Genomic DNA, 10,230 nt, shown 5'->3' on the forward strand with positions numbered 1-10,230 from the left:
GGTCTGTTTCCAAGAAAAAGAAGCACACGGTTCCATCCCTCTGTGCTCGATGCCCACCTCCCACCTCTGGCACGGGGAGAGGGCCGATGCCACCCTGTACCCATCGGGTTTGCCTGGACTCAGCCATGCAAACAGCACCTAGGGAAACACGGAAAGGCACCAACATCCCACCCTTAACACATCCTCCAGCTGAACAGCACCCCCAAAGCCGAGCCACGGGCCCAATCGTGCTGCGGGTGGGACCCAGAGCAGGGAGGGTGCAGGGGAGCAGCACCAGCTCCGTAGGAGTGAGAGTTCCAAGGATATGGCCCTGCCCACAGCACCCTGTAGCCTTCGAATCATCAAATGCTTTGGGTTGGAAGGGACCTTAAAGATAATCTATGACAAAGATCATACAATATCCTGAAATCCCTTATTTCCCTGCTCCCGTATGACTGCCCTTGCACGAGGATGCCGGGGCACTGAGCTCTCCTTCCAGGTACACACAGAACTGACGCTGAAGGGCAGAATAAGGCACAGTTAAACCCTATTTGCCTGTTTGCACTCCCAGGTTTGCAGCTTGCCCAGAGATCGTTTGCTAAAGCATTTAAAAATAGGGAAAACCAAGCCCTGCTTCCCTCCGGCGGCGGTGGAGCCTCCGTGTGCTCGCACCAAGATATGCATATTTTAAAAGCTTGGCAGGAGAGGGCTCCAAACTACACAATTAAACAGATTTTACACACAACGCTCCCCGTACACGACAAGCACTGCCAAACACCCTTTCCTTGTGCTACAACCCTGCAGGAGAGACCCCTTCCGAGCAATGACCCTGGCTCGCTCCTTACATTCTGCCAGGGAAAGCGCTTGTCTGCCCTTTGCCGCTGCTTAATTGCCCAGAAACTAAGGAATAAAAACAAAAACTACTTCTTTTGTCAAGGGATGGAGCAGGAACAATTGCCTGGGAGGAAATTTAACCCTCCTGGAGGAAAGAGATATCTCCAGCCCTTGTCTGTGTCCACACGTGGGGTGGGATGGATACTGCTCTGCTCCAGCCACCCCAGGCACCCGAAGGGCATCTATTGTGCTGGAGAACAACAGAGCCTTTTGAAGGAGATCAGGCCTGAAAACACACAAGAAGGAGAGGGCAAAGAAGCAGGAGAAAAAGGTGATGGTGTCAAAGTACCAAGTGGAGGGGCCAGGGTTGCGGCTGTCCCCCCCCCCCCCCCCACCCCCCGCAGCACCAAGGATGCGTTTAAAGGTGGCATCCAGGGCTGAAACAGGGGAACAGGTCCTAAAATACAGACAGAGGGAAAGGGAAACTGACAGCAGTCTGTGAAAAGAGAAAGGAGGAGGTACAAGGCTCTACAGCACCCAGTGCCCCTGTGTGGGGGTTGGAAGAAGATGCTCTTTAAGGTTGTTTTCAACCCAAACCTTTCTGTGACTCTGTGATAAACTGAAGGCATCCACGGGCGCAGCTCCAGCCTCCCAGGGCTGCATCCCTGGGCTGGGAGCTGCCTCTGCCATCCTCACTCCCATCCTTCAGTGTCACTGTGTCTCTCGGGTGACAGGCACGAAGGACAGGGGCGGGGAGGACATCGCAGTGGAGACTACACTGGAATTACCCAGAGCTGCGGGGACCCTGCTCCCCTGCTCTTGGGGTGCTGGGAAGCATCAGCCAGGAGCTCGTGGTAATGCCCTTTCCTCCATTTAACGTAATAAGCCGAGTCTGGGCGAGCCCTTTGCCTCACACCGATGCTAATCCCCTAATGCTGCTCCTCTAAGCACATTAGGGACAGGCAAACCCAACACAGCCCAGGCTCCTCGGGAACTCCCCAGTGGCTGCTGAAACACTGCCCTGTCCTGGGGCACAGGGCTGGAGAGCAGAGCCATTAAATAACAGCTGGCTGTGGAGAGCCCAGTGTTTCAGGGATGTCTCCAATTCCTGGCACAACAAGTGCAGCAGCCACTTCCAGAGGAGCTGTCAGACCACAGAACAGAAGGCGTTTATCAGAGTCACTGAATGGTGTGGGTTGGAATGGATCTTAAACATCATCCAGTTCCAGCTCCCTGCCATGGGACACCTTCCACGAGAGCAGGTGGCTCAAGTGGCTCAGTTTCTCTCACTGAATGGTCTCTCACTGCCATGAGACAGCAGAGAGGATGCAGAGAGGGCAGAATATCCAAAGCATATTCTCAGTTTTCCACTTCCACACTTTTTGGGGTGTATCCAAGACAGAGCAGCAGTGAATTTTTGTCTTTCAGCGATACCAGTCAGTACTGAAGAGTATTTTTCTGAATGTGAAAAAGGGGAAATTTAGATCAGATATTGGTTGCCCAGAGCAGCTGTGGCTGCCCTGTCCCTGGAAGTGTCCAAGGCCACGTTGGACAGAGCTTGGAGCAACCTGGGATAGTGGAAGGTGTCCCTGCCCATGGCAGGGGTGGGACTGGATGATCCTTAAGGTCTCTTCCCACCCAAAACATTCTGGAATTTTACCAGGGCCAAATTGCCTTTTACCCCAGTGGGTGAAGTGGTTTCCTTGCCACCTCTCCCATAAAACATCTTTTACTATCAATAAAATCCCTTTGAAATTACTCTGCTCCTACAAAAACAATCAGGGACGCGTCAGGAAAACAAACCAACAACCTGCAAGGTCTCTGCTTATTTTAGATGACAGAGAAACTGAAAATTGTTCTGTGCCATTTCCAGAACATGTGTTTCCTACCCTGTGCAGCTGCCACGGGGAAAACACCAACCCAGAACTCATCTGCAAACTCTCCTGAGTGCCATGTTTCCACTGCTCTTAAACTCAGAACCTCCTTTTAGGAATAGGCATGTGGGAAAGCTTTAATAACAATAAAATTTAATAATAATCAAATTTAATAACAATAAAAAGTGAGAGCTTGTAGGCAGAAATGACATTTCAGCCCACTGGCAGCCTGGGGAAAAGGCACACTGAGGTTCCCAGTTATCCCAGACAAGGAATCCCAGTTATCCTGGACAAGGGATCTCAGGTTTGTAATGTCCCATGATGTTCCAGAGCATCTCCCTAATAAATATCATCTCTTGGACCCTCAGCTGATAAAAACTCTGGTAGCTCCAATAAAACCATCACACCCCAACATCCAAGGAGGGGCTCTGATGTTTTCCTTGGGTTTATTGACTGTGGCTAAGGAAGGGTGCTGCAAATCATCTAGATCCTTCTGAGTCTGGGAAAAATCCCAGCTGAACTGCAATTTTGGCATGGCCAGCATCTCTCAGGACAAGGCCCCCTCTCCACAGCCTTGGGAAAGGTGTGACTTGCACACTTCTCTTTGCTGTAGGTATTTAACAGCATACCTGTTCCATGCGCTACCTCGGAGGAATTTGGCTTTTTTTAATGCAAAATCCAACAAAACTGAGCAGAGCTGGAGCCAAAGCTCCTGAGGCCAAGCTGCTTTTGGCCTGTGTCAGTGGCAGGGGCTGGATGGAAGCACTAAACCACTGAAATCACATTTTTAGCACAGAAATGAAGCAATCCAGCTGCAGAGTTTTCCTCCTCCCACAGCACTAAAAAGCAAATACAATCAGAGGAGCTCTAGGATGTGATTTCACTTTATCTAACATGTATACAAATACCTGAGAGCAGCAGGATAAGCTGGAGAATAAAAATAAGCACTGGAAAGCATGGGGTTTGTCCAAAAAAAACCAACACCATGACTCCATTGAACTGTCCCCCGTGCAGAGCTCACCTGATCCCGTCAGATGTCCCATGGCCCCTGGCATACACGTGAAGATGAAGCCGATGATTTGTGATTTTTCCCAGTGGGATTTTTGGTTATTTTTCAATCCTGTTTTTTACTGTCCCCCTTGTTTCACAGAGCTGCCGGGGTTCCCTGGCCAAGCTTCCTGGCAGCTGCTCGGTGCCTGTTCCCACTGGGTTTGGGGTTGTTCTCGGTGGAGCAGGATGAACCTCCATCCCCAGATTTCACTGCCAAGGTGAGGGACAGGTGGATCTGGGGGTGCTTATTGCCCGTGGATGTTTGTTGGGCACACAGGAGGAGCAGTGGGACAGGAACCAGGAAGGGGGTGCAGAGCCACGATGTCCTGTGGGATGGAGGAGCTGGAACCATCTGGAAAGGCTTTTTGCGGGAAGAGCAAGGACCAAGGGGGATGGGAGATGGGATGCCATGACAACCTTTGGGGGTTTCCCAGGAAACCATGGTCACCATGGCAACTGCATCACTCCGGTCGGAATTAGTGACTTCCGCTGGAAGGCGTGTTCGCCACTTTAATCTTCTGGTGATAAGCGGCTGCAGCTCCTCCAAAGGCATTGCAAAATGAGGAGGAAATATCCCTTTGTCTCCAGCTGGGTGGGTTGGAGGCTCCCAGCCATAGCAAGGAGCCCGTCGTGGATCCTGCTCCGTGCCGACATCGCTCCCTGCGCCGGCGGCTCCCGAAAACATTCCAGTCTGCCTGTCTCTCCCTCCTGCTGCACACATCCCTGCTGCATGGCCACAGACTTGACATTGGAGGAAATAATTCCATCAGGTTACAGGGAAGGGAATCCAGAATAGAAAACGAAGGCTTAGGGAATTTTTTTTCTATTTAAATCAGCATTGATTGCACTCGGTCTCTGACCAGATTAGAATTTCATAAATGATCTAGTGGGGAGAAAAAGGGAATCTGGGACGTGCCCGTAATGGCACATCACATGTTTCAATATTAAGCATCATTTAACGATGTGGTAACAGAGACTATCTGCAGAATTAAATGGTTATTTCCTCCCAGCCCCCTCCCAGTACACTCTGCCTCATTTTTCCCTCGTTCCTCCACCCAGTCCGAGTTTGTTAATCCAACAAGTTATTTTATGTGATGGAAGGGAGATTGGCTACACACTGCCCTTAGGGAAAGAGGGGGAAATTCGGGAGCAAAGCAAGAGGTTCCCCAAAAGCCCAAAAAGCAAAGCAGCTCTGCAACACGTTGCAGAACAAACACCTGTTTTGACAGTGAGTGTGGTTTTTCTTCATCTTCCTTCTCTTTACCCTTTAGTTGTCCTCTTCTTCAGAGAATTTTAAATCCTTTTACTTTTGGATCTTTAGAAAGGAAGGATCTAAAAAAATAAAGGTATAAAAACGAGGGCACACACAGGACCGACGATGGTGCATGTTCCACACAACACCGACACACAGTCACTTTGCATTATTATTGGTATTATTATTGGTATTGTTTTACCGCATCCTCAGATTTTGTTGCTGTTCGTTTGGTTTGGGTTTGTTTTAAACATCTGTAAAGATCTTTTTGATGTTCACGCAGTTGGGATTGTTTGTGGTTGTGCAGTTGCCTGCTTTAAAGGCAGCCTGTTTGAATGCACTGTGATTGATCCCCCCTTCCTCAATCACCATGTACTCGGACTTGCTGAGGGTGGAATTGCTGCGAGCCTTCTTCATCTCCTCGCTGGACGAGAGGTGCTGGCAGCTCCCGACATGCATGTACTGGGCTTGTTCCTCACCTTCTGTCTCCCGGTGGTAGAAATAGTTGAAATTGGAGACGATGACGGGCACGGGCAGCGCGATGGTCAGCACCCCCGCGATGGCGCACAGAGACCCCACGATCTTGCCCCCAATGGTGATGGGGTGCATGTCCCCGTAGCCCACGGTGGTCATGGTGACCACGGCCCACCAGAAGGCATCAGGGATGCTACTGAACCCCGAGCTGGGGTCATCGGCTTCCGCGAAGTAAACGGCGCTGGAGAAGAGGATGACGCCGATGAAGAGGAAGAAGATGAGCAAGCCCAGCTCCCTCATGCTGGCCTTGAGGGTCTGCCCCAGGATCTGCAGCCCCTTGGAGTGCCGGGAGAGCTTGAAGATGCGGAAGACCCTGACGAGGCGGATGACTCTGAGGATGGCCAAGGACATGGCTTGCTGGCCATTGCCTTGCCGCTCAGCCAGCTCCGTGCCCAGTGTGATGAAGTAGGGGATGATGGCCACAATGTCAATGATGTTCATGATGTTCTTGGAGAAGGTGGCCTTGCTGGGGCAGGCAAAGAAACGGACCAGCAGCTCAAAGGAGAACCAGATGATGCACAAAGTCTCCACCACAAAGAAAGGGTCGGTGAAGGATGACACCATGGAAGCAGGCGAGGATGAGGAGTTGGTGAAGACATCAGGTGGGAGAGGGCCGCCGCCTGTCCCAAAGGTTCCCCCAGTTCCCTCATAGTCATGGTCATCCCTGAATTCAGGCAGGGTCTCCAGACAGAAGATGACAATAGAGATAAGGATGACCAGGACAGAGACAATGGCAATGCCTCGGGCCGGCCCAGAGCTCTCGGGGTACTCGAAGAGGAGCCACACCTGGCGCTGAAACTCCTTCTCAGGAAGCGGCCGCTGCTCCTCCCGAATGAAACCCTCGTCCTCCCGAAACTTCTCCATGGCCTCCTCCCCCAGCTGGTAGAAGCGGATCTCCTCGGAGAAGATGTCGATGGGGACGTTGACGGGACGCCGGATGCGCCCGCCCGACTGGTAGTAGTAGAGGATGGCGTCGAAGCTGGGACGGTTACGGTCGAAAAAATACTCATTGCGGAGGGGGTCGAAGTAGCGCATCCTCTTCCGGGGGTCCCCCAGCAGCGTCTCGGGGAACTGTGCCAGGGTCTTGAGCTGGGTCTCGAAGCGCAGCCCCGAGATGTTGATCACCACGCGCTCGCAGCACTCGTGCTCCCCAGCGTCCGCGGGCTGCCCGGCGGGCACGGCCGGCGCCGGGGGCTGATCGTAGCGGTCCCCCCCGAGCAGCGCAGGAGGATGCTGAGGCTCCTCCAGCAAAGGGTCTCCGCCGCCGCCGCCTCCCACCACGGTCATGCTGCCTTCCTCCCCTTCTTCGCCCTCTTCCTCCTGCTGCTCGGGGCCCGGCTGGGGGGCGGCGGGGGGCAGCTGCTCGGTGTAGCCCAGGTTGTGGTGGCTGCTGGTCGAGCCGCCCCGCGGCTGCCGGCCGGCGGAGGAGGCGGCCGGAGAGTAGAGCAAGCTCCGGCGCTCGTCCATAAAGGTGTGGGGCGGAAGGGGAAGGGGGGGGAGGGGGGATCCGAGAGGCGGCAGCTGAAGCCTCTTCTTCCTCCTCTTCCTCCTCCTCCGGGCGGAGAGGGAGCAACAGCCGCCCAACTCCTCCAGCGGCTGCCGCTGCTCTGAAGAGCTGAGGCTCTTCTCAAAAAATCCGCCCCCAGCCCTGGCACCGCCTCACTCTGTCACCGCTCCCGGAGACACCCACCAGCCCCCCGGCCCTGCCCCGCAGCCCCCCGCCAGCTGCGGGCACCCCCTCCCGTGCCCCTGCTTGGGGGAGCCCCATCCATCCCCCAGGCAGCGCCGAGGAGCTTCAGCCTCCTCTCGGGAGCATCCTTTGCTGCTCAGCGAGCTGCAAGCAGGAAGAGGGGTTTTTCCTGGAAGAACTGCTGCCTAGAAAGAGTTCTTCTGCCCTTCCCCAGGTGAAATGCAATTTTGACTCTGAATTTTCGCGTTTGCCTGTTGGTTTTCAGCTACGGTTTCACACGGTGGGAGGCTGTGGGCAGTGGAAAGCCGACAGCATGGCCAGACCCAACAGTTGTTTTGAATCAGCGTCTGGGTTAGGCTGGGGATTGTTTTTCTCTGTCTAGGAGAGCATGTGCATGTGTGTGTGTCCATGAGTGTGGGTGCACACGTGTGTGTGTGCGTGTGCTTCCCCCACCAAAATAAACCCAGAAGCAAAGCTGAGCCAGCCCTCTACTAAGGAGGTTCCAGGCTGAACCCAAACCTGCATTTCAGACTTTCCATCAAGAAAGCCAAAACCCTTCTATTTCTTTTTCTTTCTTTCTCTCTTCAATTGGTCTTCTTAAGCAAATATTCAATTGTGAGCAAAAGGGTCTTTTTCAGGCAAAAACCTCCTCTGCAGGAGCCCAGGGCTGGAAAACACCCCATCCCCAGGAGATGTGCATCAGGGACAACCTCTGATCTCTGCACTCCCAGCTCTTCAACAGAGCCCCATTTTTCCAACCCCCTGCAATAACTGAAGCACTTTAATGCCCAGCCACGTGCCAAGGGGGTTTAGGCAATTCAGAGGGCTCCTAGGTTGGGAAAAAGTAATGGAACGGTTTGGGTTGAAAGGGACTTTAAAGCTCATCTCATTCTATGTCCTTGCCATGGGCAGGGACTCCTTGCACTGGACCAAGAGCTCGACCATGAGGGCCAGGGAGAGGAGAGGAGAGGAGAGGAGAGGAGGGAGCCTACGTTCCCTTCCAGAGCCAGATGGGTGGTCCTAACATGATGGAGGTTAAAGCCCCTCCACCATCCCCACTTGAGCTCATCAACCCAGTTATTTTTAACTAGCACAGCCTCCAGAAGGTAGGGGGAACAACAGATGAAAAGATCAAACTTATTTATACTTTAAATCAGAAACAAGCTGTCCAATATACCCAGATCTGGGGAGGGAACAACAATAAATATTGGTGCAAGAGCTGACTTCAGACTCTGAATGGCAGATGAACAGTGAGGATGGAGCCTGGCTGAGCTGAGCCCACCGACCTCTTTGCTGACAGAGGGAAACACCCTCTGCCACCAGAAACCCAGGAGAATTCTTGAGGGAATGAGTCCCAGCAAGGTGTGCCTGGAAAGGTGGATGCTCACCCATGCCCCCACACAAGGAGAGTTGTCTCCAGGCCATGTCACCCCACCCCAGACTTCGACACAAGTCCCTTGTTGCTACCTCCATCCTTGGCTTTAAGCCCCAATTTTGACAGCTCTTTTTCTTGAGGGTGTGGATCTCCTGGGAGGAGGGAGCTGGGAAGTTGCTCCCCCACCATTCCTGCAGCAGTTCATGGTGCTAACCAGCACCATGCTCCCAGTGAGAGCATCTACTCCTCCCTCCCAACCCACAGCATCTCCCAGCCATCCCAAAACCCAGACAAGGCAGGAAGCAAAGCACCATTAACTCTTGAGCTCCCCTTGTTGACTGTAGGTTGGGAAAAAATCCTGTAAGCAACAGTTCACACACAAGTCTGAGGCTTTATTTTCATGAAAATGAAATAACCATCATCCCTTTACCACATATATGTGTGTGGCGGCTAAAAACTTGTCTGGCTCATCCCTTTTCCCTGCTAGGACTTCTGCCAATAAATCAGTGTTGTCTGGCTTAAGGCAAACAAATGAGGCTGCCTCAAACCATAAACATTTATTGAGGACACAAGGCTCGAGGCACAAGGTGTAACTTCCATAATTGCAATAATTTACTCTGCATCTGTCAGGGGCAAACCCATCAGGAATTACCAAGAGAGCCACAGACCTTTGGGATGCTGCTTGGAAAAGCCTTTCCTTTAAGAGTATCAGGATTAAGCCCGTGCCCCACAGCTGCAGCACAGCAGCAGACATTAACCCTTGAGCTCCGGCAGCTTTGGTCGGGAGTCGCGCTGGGATTTCTCCCGGAGCTGGCGGCCCCAGCACGTCGTGGCCTCCTGGCCCTGTTTACTCCTCCGCTGCTTCCCTGTAATCCTATCAAAGCCAATTAGGCTGTGCCAGGCGAGCAGCAGCGCTGCAGGCGGAGAGCAGCCGAGGGGCAGATCCTCCCCAGCCCTTCCCCTCAGCTCCTGCTTTCCCCTGGCTCTCCAGCCGAGCTTTGGGGCAGCATCGGGGATGCAGCAACAGCATCACCTCCCCCGTGAGCCCCCACCAGCCTCACTCGCCTTCCCTGCAGGGGTTTGCATCCAGGAGCTGCACAAGCCCGGCATTTGACAAGCAGAAACAGAGGTGGTCCTAGGTGAGGCTTCAAAACCTGGAGGTCTGAGCACAAGGGAAGGGGAATAAAAGCCCAGGGGAAGGAACATCTCCCTGGTGTCCAACCTGGCCAAAGCTTTCCCGTAAGCTGGGAGCTCGATGCAGCACCAAACCATCTCTTCCAGGCTGTGATTTGCTGTCTAATGCGAGATGTCCCAGTGTTCCCTCTGCAAATTTCCTTCTGCTTTTTCATCCATCTCTTCTGCTGCATCTGGTCTCAACAAATTTAATTTTGTTCCTAACGGCCATTTAAGAAATCCCCCTGTGCAATGGTCCACAGGCTGCCCTGGAACAACACATGCAGTTTCTATGAGGAAGCAGAGCAAGCACTGCTCTTTTCCTCCCTTAATGGCCTTCTCAGGGCAGATTTCCAAGCAGAGGGCACGAACACCTTCCCTGTTTCCACAGCCAGACCCAGACCACAAGGGGAATTCCCCCAGCATCCCTCCCCTGGGGGACATGGGCTGCAGAAAACACATGGGACTT

At 53.1% G+C, this 10,230-nt stretch overlaps 1 protein-coding gene across 1 annotated transcript; it reads right to left on the bottom strand.

Annotated features, from left to right (window-relative positions):
• Window positions 1–5,203: 5,203 nt before the first annotated feature.
• On the bottom strand, window positions 5,204–6,990 carry KCNA3 (potassium voltage-gated channel subfamily A member 3). Its single transcript, XM_053997941.1, has one exon. It carries the CDS (start codon window positions 6,988–6,990, stop codon window positions 5,236–5,238), a length of 1,755 nt encoding a protein of 584 aa, XP_053853916.1. The 3' UTR covers window positions 5,204–5,235.
• Between the last annotated feature and the right edge of the window lie 3,240 nt (window positions 6,991–10,230).

Source organism: Vidua macroura, chromosome 24 (assembly GCF_024509145.1).
Source record: "Vidua macroura isolate BioBank_ID:100142 chromosome 24, ASM2450914v1, whole genome shotgun sequence".
Lineage (NCBI taxonomy): Eukaryota > Metazoa > Chordata > Aves > Passeriformes > Viduidae > Vidua > Vidua macroura.